The sequence below is a fragment of the Macaca nemestrina genome, chromosome 7, assembly GCF_043159975.1.
Source record: "Macaca nemestrina isolate mMacNem1 chromosome 7, mMacNem.hap1, whole genome shotgun sequence".
NCBI lineage: Eukaryota > Metazoa > Chordata > Mammalia > Primates > Cercopithecidae > Macaca > Macaca nemestrina.
This window is the reverse complement of record NC_092131.1, coordinates 46072633-46086765: the sequence shown is the minus strand read 5'-3', so window position 1 is coordinate 46086765 and position 14133 is coordinate 46072633. Positions and strand designations below refer to the sequence as shown.

At 37.7% G+C, this 14133-nt stretch overlaps 1 protein-coding gene across 1 annotated transcript in view; it reads left to right on the top strand.

Annotated features, from left to right (window-relative positions):
• Positions 1 to 14133, top strand: part of LOC105473674 (synaptotagmin 16) — a 249868-nt gene that overhangs the window by 95646 nt on the left and 140089 nt on the right. Inside the window, 1 exon segment of the mRNA XM_071100052.1 lies at positions 11190 to 11369. Within this exon segment, the coding sequence (XP_070956153.1) occupies positions 11190 to 11369 (180 nt within the window).

Here is a 14133-nt window from a genome sequence, read left to right as displayed (position 1 = left end):
TATTGCCATGTTGTTAATTGTTTTCTCTTTTGTAGTTCTCTTCTTCCTCTCTTTTTCTCTTAGCATCTTTGTGTTTTGATTTTTTTTATAGTGGTATGCTTTGATTAATTTTTTTACCTTGTGTGCATCTACTGTACTTTTTTGTTATGGAGTTTACATTGAACACTTTATAGTTATAGCAGTGTATTTTAAGCTGATAACTTCAATCACATACACAAATTCTGCACTTTATGTCTTCCCCCAATGCTTTGTGCAACTGATGTCATATTTTGTTTCTTGCTATGTTATGCTTCTATGAACAAATTTCTGTGGTTATAGTTACTTTTACTATCTTTTCCTTTAATTTACATTCTGGTGTTAAATGAGATTTATATACTGCCACTACAGTAGCACAATATTCTGTGTTTATCTTTATGTTTACCTTTAGTAGTGAGTTTTATATTTTAACATGCTTTTGTGTTCTTTAGCATCTTTTAATCTCCACTTGAAGAATTCCCTTGAGTACTTCTTGTAAGGCAGGTCTAATGGTTATGCACTACTTTAGTTTTTTTGGGGGGCTGTTGGGACAGGGTTTCACTTTTCACTCTGTCACCTAGGCTGGAGTGCAGTGGTGCAATCACAGGTTCACTGCAGCCTTGACCTCCCAGGCTCAAGTGATCCTCCCACCTTAGCCTCCCAAGTATAATAACTGAGACTACATGTGTATGCCACCATGCCTGACTAACTTGTAAATTTTTTTGTAGAGAGGGTGTCCATGATGCCCAGACTGGTCTCAAACTCCTGTGCTCAAGTGATCTGCCCACCTTGGCTTCCCTAACTCAGTTTTTATTTGGGAAAGTCTTTATATCTTTTTCATTCTTAAAGAACAGTGTTGTTTTTTTTGCTTAGGATTGCCTTCTTCATTCAGGGTCTTTTTTTTTTTTTGCATATGAATTTTAAAGTAGTTTTTTCTAATTCTGTGAAGAATGTCACTGGTAGTTTGATAGAAGTAACATTGAATCTATAAATTGCTTTGGGCAGTGTGGCCATTTAAAAAATACTGATTCTTCCTACCTGTGAGTGTGGAATGTTTTCCTGTTTGTTTGTGTCATCTCTAATTTTTTTGAGCAGTGTTTTGTAGTTCTCATTGTAGAGATCCTTCACTTTCCTGGTTAGCTGTATTCTGAGGTATTTATTCTTTTTGTGGCTATTATGAATGGGATTGTGTTATTGATTGTCTTTCAGCTTGGATATTATTGGTGTATAGGGATGCCAGTATTTTCATACATTTATTTTGTATCCTGAAACTTGGCTGAAGTTGTTTATCAGATCAAGGAGCTTTTGGGCAGAGATTATGGAATATTTTAAGGTATAGAATAATATCATCTGCGAACATGGATAGTTTCACTTCCTCTCCTCCTATCTGAATGCTTTTTTTTTTCTTTCTCTTGCCTGATTGCTCTGGCCATGACTTCCAATACTATGTTGAGTAGGAGTGATGAGAGAGGCCATCCTTGTCTTGTGCTGGTTTTCAAGGGGAATGCTTCCAGCTTTTGCCCATTCAGTATGATGTTGGAACAGAGCTGGGAGTTATCATATTACTTGATTTCAAAATATCCTACAAGGCTACAGTAACCAAAACAGCATGGTATTGGCACAGAAGCAGAGACATAGATCAATGGAACAGAATAGAGAGCCTAGAAGTAATGCCACACACCTACAATCATCTGATCTTTGGCAAAGTCAACAAAAACAAGCAATGAGGAAAAGACTGCCTATTCAATAAATGGTGCTGGGATAATTGGCTAGCCATATACAGAAAATTAAAACTGGACAACTTCCTTACACCATGTGCAAAAAATTAACTCAAAATGGATTAAAGACTTAAATGTAAAACCTAAAACTATAAAAACCCTGGAAGGTAACCTGGGAAATACCATTCTGGACATCAATCCTGGTAAAGATTTTATGACAAAGATGCCAAAAGCAATTGCAACAATGACAAAAATTGACACATGGGACCTAATTAAATGAAAGAGCTTCTGCACAGCAAAGGAAACTATCAACAGAGTAAACTAACAACCTACAGAATGGGAGAAAACTATTTACAAACTATCCATCCAACAAAGGTTTAATATTCAGAATCTATAAGAAACTTAAAGAAATTTACAAGCAAAAATAAGCAACCCCATTAAAGAGTGGGCAAAGTACATGAACGGACACTTTTCAAAAGACATGCATGTGGCCAACAAGTATGTGAAAAAATGCTCAATATCATTAATCATTATATAAATGCAAATCAAAACCACAAAGTGACATCATCTGATACCAGTCACAGTGAATATTATTAAAAAGTCAAAAAATAACAGATGCTGGCAAGGTTGTGGAGAAAAGTGAACACTTATACACTGCTGGTGGGAATGTAAATTAGTTTAGCTATTGTGGAAAGCAGGTTAGTGATTTCTGAAAGAACTTAAAACAGAATTACCATTCAACCCACCAATCCCATTAGTGAGTATATAGCCAAAGGAGTATAAATTATTCTACCATAAAGGTACGTGCATGTGTATGTTCATTGCAGCACCATTCACAATAGCAAAGTCATGGAATCAACCTAAATGCCCACCAATGGTAGCCTTGATAAAGAAAATGTGGTACATATATACTGTGGAATACTACACAACCATAGAAAGAATGAGATTATGTCCTTTGCAGCAACATGGATGGAGCTGGAGGTCATTATGCTAAGTAAACTAACCCAGGGACAGAAAATCAAATAACACATGTTCTCACTTGTAAGTGGGAGCTAAACATTGAGAGCATATGGACATAAAGAAGGGAACAACAGACACCAGGGCCTACTTGAGGATGGAGAATGGGAGGAGGGTGAGATTTGAAAAACTATGTATTGGATACTATGCTTATTACCTGGGTGATGAAGTAATCTGTACACCAAACCTCTGTGACATGCAATTTACCTATATAACAAACCTGCACATATATCCCTGAACTTAAAAGTTAAAAAAAAAAAAAAAGACAGTTTTGCCAGGTAAATATTTTGTTTTGTAGTTTTTCTCCCAGTACTTATATCATCCCATTGTCTTCTGTTCTGCAAGGTTTCTGCTGGGAAATTAACTGATAGTCTGTTTGGGGGGTCTCTTGAATGTGACATGTGGCTTTTCTCTTGATTCTTTCAAAATTCTTTCTCTCAGACTTTTGGCAATTTAATTCTAATGTGTCTCAGTATAGATATTTTTGTGTTCAATCTAGAGAGTTTTGAGATTCATGAATCTGGATGTCTATATTCTTCCCAGTATTTAGGAAGTTTTGGTGATTATTTCCTTAAATATGCTTTTTGCCCCTTTCTATATTCTCCTTTTTGGACTTCCATAATGTATGTATTTGTTCACCTGAGAGTGTCTCATGAGTCTTGTAGACTTTCTTTATTCTTTTCATTCTTTTCTTTCTGTTCCTCTGACTGGATAATTTCAAATGGTTTGTATTTGAGTTCACTCATTCTTTATTCTGCTTGATTAAGTTGAAGCTCTCTCTTCAGTTCAGACATTGTATCTTCAATTCCAGTATTTGTGTTTGGTTCTTTCTTTCTTGTGGCTTCTATTTCTTTTTTTTTTTTTTTTTTTTTTTTTTGAGACGGAGTCTCTGCCACCCGGGCTGGAGTGCAGTGGCCGGATCTCAGCTCACTGCAAGCTCCGCCTCCCGGGTTCACGCCATTCTCCTGCCTCAGCCTCCCAAGTAGTTGGGACTACAGGCGCCCGCCACCTCGCCCGGCTAGTTTTTTGTATTTTTTAGTAGAGACGGGGTTTCACTGTGTTAGCCAGGATGGTCTCGATCTCCTGACCTCGTGATCCGCCCGTCTCGGCCTCCCAAAGTGCTGGGATTACAGGCTTGAGCCACCGCGCCCGGCCGGCTTCTATTTCTTAATTGTACTTCTCGTTTTGCTCACATATTGTTTTCCTGATTTCATTAGTCTATTTTGTATTTTCTTATAGTTCATTGAGATTTTTAAAAATGGTTATTTTCATGTATTTTTCAAGCAGTTTATGTATCTCCATTTCCTTAGGGTCAGTTTCTAGAGCTGCAATAGTGTCCATGGAAGATGGTGAACTTAATCGATAAATATTGTGTAGGTTCTGACTGCCCCACCGACCAGTAGTTCCTCCATCTCTTGTCCCTTTCCCTCAGGCCTTCCTATTCCTTGAGACACAACAATATTAAAATTAGACCAATTAACAACCCTCCAATGGCCTCTAAGTGTTCAAGTGGAAGCAAGAGTCTCTCAGTTTAAATCAAAAGCTAACAATTGTTATACTTCATGAGCAAGATATGTCCAAAGCTGAGATAAACCAAAAGCTAGATCTCTTGTACCAAACAGCTAGTCAAGTTGTGAATGCAAAGGAAAAGGCTTAAAAGAAAATTAAAAGTGCTACTCCAGTGAACACACAAATGATAAGGAAGCAAAACAGCCTTATTGCTGAAATGGAGAAGGTTTTAGTAGTCTGCATAGAAAATCAAACCAGTTATAGCATTCCCTTAAGGCAATGCCTAATCCAGAGTAAAACCCTAACTCTCTTTAATTCTGTGAAGGCTGAGAGAGGTCAGGAAGTTGCAGAAGAAAAGCTTGAAGCCAGAAGAGGTTGGTTCATAAGATTCAAGGAAAAAAGTCATCCCCATTACATAAAAGTGCAAGGTGAAGCAGCAAGTGCTGATGTAGCAGCAGCAAGTTAAACAGATGGTCTACCTAAGATCACATCTTCAATGTAGACCAAACAGTCTTCTATTGGAAGAAGAGGCCATCCAGGATTTTCATAGCTAGAGAGGAGACGTCAATGCCTGGCTTCAAAGGACAAACTGACCCTCTTAGTAAGGGCTAATGTAGCTAATGACTTCAAGTTGAAGCCAATGCTCATTGACCATTCCAAAAAGTCCAAGAGCCTTAAGAATTATGCTCAGTCTAATCTTCCTGTGCTTTAGAAATGGAAAACAAAGTCTGGATGATAGCACATCTGTTTATAGAATGGTTTACTGAATATTGCAAGCCCACTGTTGAGACTCACTGCTCAGAAAAAGGAGACTCCTTTCAAAATATTACTGCTCATTGACAATGCACCTGGTTATGCAAGAGCTCTGAGGGAGATGTACAAGGAGACAAATGTTTACACTCCTGCTAACACAACATCCATTCTGCAGCCAGTGGATCAAGGAGTAAGTTCAACTTTCAAGCTCATTATTTAAGAAATATGTTTTGCAAGGCTATAGCTTCCCTAGATAGTGATTCCTCTGACTCATATGGGCAAAGTAAATTGAAAACATTTGGAAAGGTTCACCACTCTAGATGCTATTAAGGACATTTATGATTCCTGGGAGGTCAAAATACCAATATTAACAGGAGTTTGGATGAAGTTGATTCTAATCTTCCTGGATGACTTTGTGGGGCTCAAGATTTCAGTGGAAGAAGTAACTGCAAATGTGATGGAAATAGCACACTAGAATTAGAAGTGGAGCCTAATGACGTGACTGAATTGTTGCAATCTCATGCTTAAACTTGAAGAGATGAAAAGTGGCTTTCGTATAGATGAGCAGAGAAAGTGGTTTTTTGAGATAGAATCTACTCCTAGTGAAGATGCTGTGAATGTTGTTGAAATGACAACAAAGGATTTAGGATGCTGCATAAACTTAGTTGATATAGCAGTGGAAGAGTTTGCCAGGATTTTGAAAGAAGTTCTGCTGTGGATAAAATGCTCTCAAACAGCATCATATGCTACAGAGAAATCTTTCATGAAAGGAAGAGTCAATCAATGAGGCAAACTTCATTGTTGTCTTATTTAAGATAAGAGCCACCCCAACCTTCAGCAACCACCTGCCCTGATCATTCAACCACCAACATTGAGACAACATCCTCCATAAACAAAAAGATTATGTTTCACTGAGGGATCAGTGATTTTTAGCATTTTTTAGCAATAAAGTATTTTTAATTAAGGTACGTACATGGTTTTTTAAAGACATCCTGCTATCGCACATTTAAGAGACTACAGTATAGTGTAAATATAACTTTTATGTGCCCTGGGAAACAAAAAAATTGTGTGACTTGCTTTATTGTGATATTTGCTTTATCGTGATGGTCTGGAGCTAAACCTACACTATACCCAAGGTATGACTGCATTTTCAATTCTCTTGGGTGCATACCTAGGAGTGGAATTGCTGAGTTATATTTGGAATTTTAAACATGTCTAAACAGGGCACTTTTTGTGCAACCCTGATTAGGCAATCCTGTAAGTCTTGTGTTGCCACCTTCTGAGTCATTTCTATGACACTCTACTTATTTAGAAAGCACATAATCTAATCTACAGTTTAACATATCTATGGCCAACGGTCCTTCATGCACGTCTTTAGACTTCTCACTAAGTACTCATAAGCACAGAAAAAGATGACATTGAAATTAATAGATTCTGGAAGAAACATGATGAACTCTTTTGAAATAACCAAACTTGCCTTTCTCTAACCTTTCTCTAACTGAACTAAGCTTTCTCTCTCCTTAGCTAGACTTGAACTTATTTCTAATGCTCCCCGTCCCTCACCCCTGCCCCAACCTGGAAAGATGGAGAAAAACCATATCTTCACTGTTTGTCTCTGACTCAGATATTCAAAGGTCATAATAGTGCATATGGCAGAGTGGTTATAAGCATGTTTTAACTTCTTTAACTTAGTGAAAATGTGTAGGGAATGTTTAAGATCTGTCAGATTGTAGAGGAAAAAACAAATAGAGAAAAATGAAAGTTTGTAGCTGAAGAAATAGTAATGTAGTTTAAGATGGAACAAGCGCAGTTGAAATAGAAGAAATTATCGAAGATGCAATCGAATAAAGTTTTCCTAAGCTTGGAAAAAAACAAAAACAAAAAACAAACCATGGATATGTGATGAAATCTGGCTTCCAGGAAAAATGAACAAAGAGACTCATAGAAAAATACATTCTGGTAAAATTTTTATGTTATAAAGGAAAAGGTTCTAGTAGCATACAGACTGAAAAATTCTGTTGCCCATATAGTAACGAAAAGTAAGCTGCATCATCACACTTATTTATGGAGCATTAAGGCTAAAAGGTAATGTAGCAATGTCTGTATAATTTTGGGAAGAAAAAAATATTGGGACTTACCTGAAAATTTTATGCCCATCCATAGTTAAGCCATTACTACAAGAATTAACAAAAATGTTTCTTCTCCAAAAAAGCAGAGTTATTTTGAGTAACATAGGGGCCATTTTCTACACTTTTTCTTGTCTTTGAAGGTTATATTGAATAATCTCTTTATATTACCTTCAATCTGTGAATGTTTTTACATTAAATTCATTAATATAAGCATATGAAATGGTATCTCAATTATGATAAAATAAAGTCAAGAAAAGATTATTTACCAAGCTAAAATGTTAAGTGACAGGTGATAAGATTGAACATTATCATCATTTTTATATTTTCTAATATTTTCCAATCATTCTACTCTATGCATGAATTACTTATTTTTTCTTTAACTTATTTAAAAATAATTAAAACTTTTTAATGAATACAAATATTTATAAGCCCAAACAGTGAAGTCTTTACAATTTTATATTTGCCAAGTAGCTAAAGTGACTGAAAGGAAGCACACAAAATCTTAGTAGTGAGTTGTTTTATCTTTTTCCATATTTTGCAGATTTTATGTAATGAGTTTCATGCTGCTTTTATGATGGAAAAAAATCCTTTATTCAAAAACAAAAATTTAGTTTCATTAATTGATGACATTATAAGATGCAGATATTTCTGCTTATACATCAATCCTGTTTTTCCTAAGACCTATATTAATGTAAATCATATCCTATGTTGGTAGTTTTACTGACACCCTTGAGGTATATCTTTCCAGGAGTTTTCACTGATAGGCACATTGGCCAATGTGTTGTAACATAGAAGAGTTCCAACATTTATTCAGGCAACAAATTATCTATTGAATGCTTACCTTATGCTAGCTGCTGAGAGTACAGTGAGTAACTCAGACATAGTCCCTGTTCTTATGAAATTTAAAATTTAACATTTGAAATTGGTTAAGAAACTGTCAAGGGCTTGGTAGGTGGCAACACACTGTAGAAGCATTCAGCTTTGGCTGGAAGAACAAGAAAGGTTTTCAAAGGAAGCATGGTATCAGATTAGCTAGAGGAGCAGTTGTCCCAGGGACTTGAAATATGCAAAGATCTGGAGGTGTGACCTACGTTTGGGGAAACAGAAATAGGTGAACACAGCAACAACCAAGAGTTTGATGTTGGGGAGTGATGAGCAATAAAGGCTGGAATCAGTATCCAGGTCATGAAGGGCCTTGTAAATTGAGTTAGGGAATTCAGATTTTGTCCTCTGGGTAATGGGATGCCATTGGATGGTGCATTAGTTTCCTAGGGTTGTTATTGCAACAAATTACCATAAACTTGGTGACTTAAGACAACACAAATCTACTCTTACAGTTTTGGAGGCCAGCAGTTCAAAATCAAGGTGTTGGTAGGTTGGTTCCCTGGAGGCTCTGAGGGAGAATCTGTTCTGTGCCTATCTCCTAGTTTCTGGTGACTGCTAGCCACTCTTCACACTCCTTAACTCGAGGTTTTGTAACTCTAACCTCTGCCCTGGGCTTCACGTGGCTTTCATCTCTTTGTGCCTTCTGTTTTTACTGTCTCATAAGGATACTCATCATTGAATTTAGGTACCACCCTAATCTAGGATGAACTCATTTCAAAATCCTTACTCTAATTACATCTTCAAAGACCTTTATTCCAAATAGGATCACCTTCTGAGACTCATGGTGAACATGTGTCCTTGAGGCCACACAGCGCAACCTGCTACAGAAGGCTTTAGAAGGGCAATTGAACAAACTTACAAATGAAATGACTTATACATTTCAGAATGATTGTTCTGGCTATTGTATGGAGAATGGACTTGAGGGGGCAAGGCTAGAAACAAGGAGATCAGTGGGAATCTAGGTATAGAGTACCAGCAACTTTAGAGGTAAGAAAGTGGAGATGAGACTGAGTGTGGTGGCTCACACCTGCAATCCCAGCACTTTGGGAGGCTGAGGCGGGCAGATCACTTAAGGTCAGGAGTTCAAGACCAGCCTGCGCAACATACCACAACCCTGTCTGTACTAAAAATACAAAAATTAGCTGGGTGTGGTGGCGCACACCTGAAATCCCAGCTACTCAAGAGGCTGAGGCATGAGAATCGCTTAAATTTGGGAGGCGGAGGTTGTAGTGAGCCAAGATTGTGCCATTGCACTCAAGCCTGTGTGATGGAGTAAGGCTCTGTCTCAGAAAAAAAAAAATGGTGATGAGTGTAGAAAATACTTTGAAGATGGTTGATTGTGGAAAGAAGAAGATAAAGGGGTGTGGTTGAAGAGCATGTGGTGGTGAGGAGGGAATTTTAAAGGATGGGAGACACCTGGTGCATTTCTCATGCAAATGAGAAAGACACAGCATCCACAAGGGAGAGTGGCTGACAACACAGAAGTGAAAGGCAAAAAGCTAGAGAGGGGAGGAGGATGGGATCCAGAGCTCAGACTGAGTACAAAGCAGCTGATCCATCCCATATTTGATCATTCCTAGATATTTTAGTAGCTCTGGAAAGTTGATGATGAGAAAGATGGTTTACTCCTGTTTAAGGACTCTGTCAAGTACCACACTGATTACTTTCCTTGTGTTACCTCTGTTAACCTTTGATGTAGCTGTGTTTATTTTCTCCTTTTATAGTTTAGCTCACTGAAGCACAAAGAGGTTAAATAATTTCTGGAAGGCCACACAGATAGTAAGTGGTAGTGTCATTTCAACCAAGCACTGTGACTGCTGATCCCTTGCCTATAACTACTACTACAGTGTACTGCTTCTGAAGGGAGGGGGCATAATCAATATGCACATACTTTATTTTTCATGGTGTGTGTTGGTTTTGATAGCAGGCACTGTTATTATTTTGCAGACTATGAAGTTATTATCTTGCCTGCTATTTTTGTTTTGTTTTGTTCATTCTTATATTGGCTTGCCACTAGGTTGAATCAGTAAGGCAGTATCATTTATTTCTTTATCTTTTCAAGGTGTTGGGATTGGTTTGATTCATCTTTTCTCTATGTATCTGGATAGTAAGGTTAGGCGAGTATTATCCCTTCATATTATTAAGGCTTTGTGTTATTCGTATTATTAAATCATATATTAAACCTGCCCAATGATTAAAGCTGCTCTTAGGAGATTCATTTTCATAAGCATATTCACGTATACCCAATTCCCTTGAATCATTCTTAATTACATTTGTTCTGTAATCTAACCCTTTATACAAGTTAATTTCTGGATGTCTTTACTGAATGTTACTTTGGCTCAAATGTCACTTCCTTAGAGGATTCTTTCCTAAATCCCAAACTAGCTCCTCTGGTCTCTCTGTTATATATGCTCATAGCTGAATGCAATGGCTGGGACTCTTTGAGGCATACTGACCTTAGCCAGGTCAGTTAAAGGGCCGAGTTTTTCGATACTGAGGAGGAGGAGGAGGAGGAGGGGAAGGAGGAAATGGAATTTCATCTTCCAAAATTCTAAAATATTAGCAGTCAAAACTATAATTTGAATTTCTTATATGGATGGCATGAATTATTAATTTTCTTATTGCTGTTGATAACCATGATCAAATTGCACAGTTGGATTTGCAAAATGTATCCAGGAAATGACTTTTCCTCCAATTGCCAATGTTGATGGAAATATCTATCTGAAAATTTGTCTCAAGTGATGATTGTGTAAGCTTTAGGCAGCTGCATTTTTGGAGACTTGCTTTTATAGCACTGGTCCACCATGTCCAGCTAAACCCATTTGATTGAACTCTCTCTTTATTGTGTGTTTGAAGTTGAATATTGGGCTGAGGACAGGAGCAAGAAGAGTTGTACTCCAGGTAGAAGAAACTACACATTCAAAGGTATAGATGTCTCTCATCTAAGGAGCCAGCATCGCAGGATGTACTGGCCAACAGTCCTTTTCCTTTCCCCTGTACACAGTCTTGGGGGATGTCAGCCAGAGTCAGGATTTGTAGAGTATTTGTCACTTCTCATTAACAAAAGTAAAGATTCTGAATAGTATTGATCATAATTTGTTAGAACGGAAACTTAGGTCACTCTCATTGTGATAATATTTTTTTCTTTGTGTTCTCTCGCCAGTCACTCCTGAAGCCATTGGCTTCTTGTCTGCTGTTGGGGTCTTTATTGTTCTTCTGGCCGTCCTCTTCCTCTTCATCAACAAGAAACTGTGTTTCGAAACGATAGGAGGCCTTCCTTTCCTGGAGCATCGAGGGAAAAGAAAGCAATCTAAAGACAAGACTGGGATTCGCAAGGGGCTGGGTAAGCATTACGCTTCAGATTCTCCTGGGCTCGGCAACTTGCTGTGGTGTGGGTCAGGGTGGACGTGATGAATTGACTTTACTAAAGAATACATTATCTTTATGAAAGTAATGTTCTCCTTAGAGTTCGAGGAGCAGATGGGAAGAGGCTCTGACCACCACTTCCCATTTTCTTAGCTCTTTAGAAGTCTCTGTTGAGTTTTCCTCTGATGAATGCTTGAAGAAAAAATATGTGTTCTGTTTGACAAGAGCTTTAATGTGTTTTAGTCTCATGATGTTAGAACGATGTTGACATTTCACTTGTTAGTTGTTTTTGAGATTTTTCAGTGCTCAGGACTGTGTCTCACCTTGTATGGCAATGGTCATTTTTCCAAAGGGAGATTTTTACTCTTTAAGCTCACTGAGTATACTGTGTCATTTACTCACTGCCTTCAATTTGATGAGGGAAAAATAACACACTTAAAGATATAATTGGCTTCCTGCTCTTAGAGGACATACTCTATTTTCAATTGCTGAAGCATAGAACTTTGCGATACAGGATGTTCTCACAGAGGGATGGTTATCACACAGATGTGGGACATTTAAAGAGAGTACTCTTATCTTACAGATAATAACTTTGCTGTTTTTTTTAATCAGTCTGATTATTACTCTCCTTTTCCATACCCCACAAGGTATGGGGCATGATGTACCTGGTCAAGGAGCAACCTTACATTTTTTTCGAGTGAAGGGAAGGTCTTGAAGAGAGTACCCTCCAGGTATCCTACGTTCTTGGTGTGTTCTAAGTATGCCTGGATCAAGGGGAATATTTGGCTTACTGATATGGCAGCTTTTGTAGCCATGGAGAGTTCAGCTTTTTTGCCTTGTTATAAGAAAGGCATAATGTAGGAATAAAGGCATTTATCTATTGCTTATAACAAATTATCCCAAAACTTAGTAACTTAAAACAATAAAAATTCATTGTCTAACAGTTCTTGAAGTTCAGAAATTGAGGAGTGGCTTAGCTGGGTTATTCTAGATCAGGGTCTGTTGTAAGGCTGCAGTTAGAATGTCATCTGAAGGCTTCAGTTAGAATGTCATTTGAAGGCTGGACTGTGGCTGTCAGAGTCCCCTCCGGGATGGCAAAAGGCCTCAGATCAGATCCACGTGGAACCCTCCACAAGGCTTCTTGAGTGCTTTATGATGTGGCAGCTGGCTTTCCCTGGAGTGAGAGATCCATAAGAAAGCAAGGAGGAGCCACCACTCTTTTTATGCCCAGCATAGGAAGTCTTACAATGTCACTTTTATCACATTGTGTTTGTTCACTGAGCACAGCTGAAGCTCAAAGTTTGGGAAATTCAGTTCTACTTTTTGAGGGGAAGAGTATCAAAGAGTGTGAGGACATATTTTTAAATCTCTATGTGAGATAATAATAATGAGAGAGGTGTAAATTGCAGATTTGGCAATTGCTTTGGCATTCCTGCTGTTGCATTGGCCTTATTTTTTGAACTTCCCATGGGACATATGACTTATTCTGAAAATAGAATGGAATATTTTAAATAGAGCTTGCTATGCAAAAGCTGGGACTTATGAATGATTTAGACACTACTGTCCCAGCTGGGACATAGGTGAGTGAGATGAACAGATGTCTGTTTGGCCATGGGTTGGTATGAAGGTAGGATTCATCATGATTCTGTTTCTCTCCCTTCAGCAGCTGGCTGTCACTCATTATGTGACCTTGGCAAATTATGGAACCATTACGAACTTCAGTTTCCTTGTTTGCATATTGGGATTATCAGTACGTCTCTCATAGGGTCAACCTAGATTAAATTAATTAATTCTGTAGAGACACCAGCATAGTGCCTATAGCAATGCAACAGCAATAGCAAGTCACAGTGATGGCTGCTAGGAATGACATTACACATTCATGAATTGTATTCATTACTTAAATTGGTAGGTTAAAGTTGGTGATGTTTTCTCCTTTGCAAACTATAATGGGTATGAGGAACTGAAGTTAGAACTATTTAAAATATTTCCTTTTTGTCTCGTTTGACATTTTATCTGAATATTTTAGAGACAATTATGAATTATACTTGCAAATAAGTTGAGGTTTTAAGAATGTTGAAACAATAACAATAAAGCATGAACAAAAGCTGTTCGCTCAGGAAACACTGAAAAATACATGTCTCAAATTCAGAGTGGGGTCATGTAAAGGGAGCTTTAAAAATAGTTTCTTCAAGAGCATCCCCAAATTATAATGTCTAAAAAGCAAACACCTTCACTTTGACATTTCTCCTTTTACAAGTTTAATTATTGTTATCAAAAGTCTTTGAAAAACATGCTTCTACCCCAGATTGTGTCTAACCTTTGATATTTGCCTTAATTATCCTCAGAGTACTGATTTCTCGGTGAAGTTGGGATGTTCTTAACATATTTTGACAAACATAAAGAAGGAAGGCAGGCAGCCTGGTGTGGTGGGAAGAAGCCCAGTACAGACAGACAGAGCTTAGTTTTGCCACTAATTGGCCACGATATTTTGGGAAACTCACTTCACCTCTCTGAGCCTTAAGTCCTCATTTGCAGATTGATGAGTCTGGACTAGGCTTCTCCCATTCTCATTCTGTGATTCTGTTTGGTTCTTCGGGTTACCATAGCAACTTCTTCTCTAGCTTTCAGTCTATGAATGGAAGATAACTAATAAAAATGAGACCATCCTACTCTTAGATTAAACCATATGAGATTGCCATTTTTGTTGATCAAAAAATGATAGAATATCAGAAACTGAATGA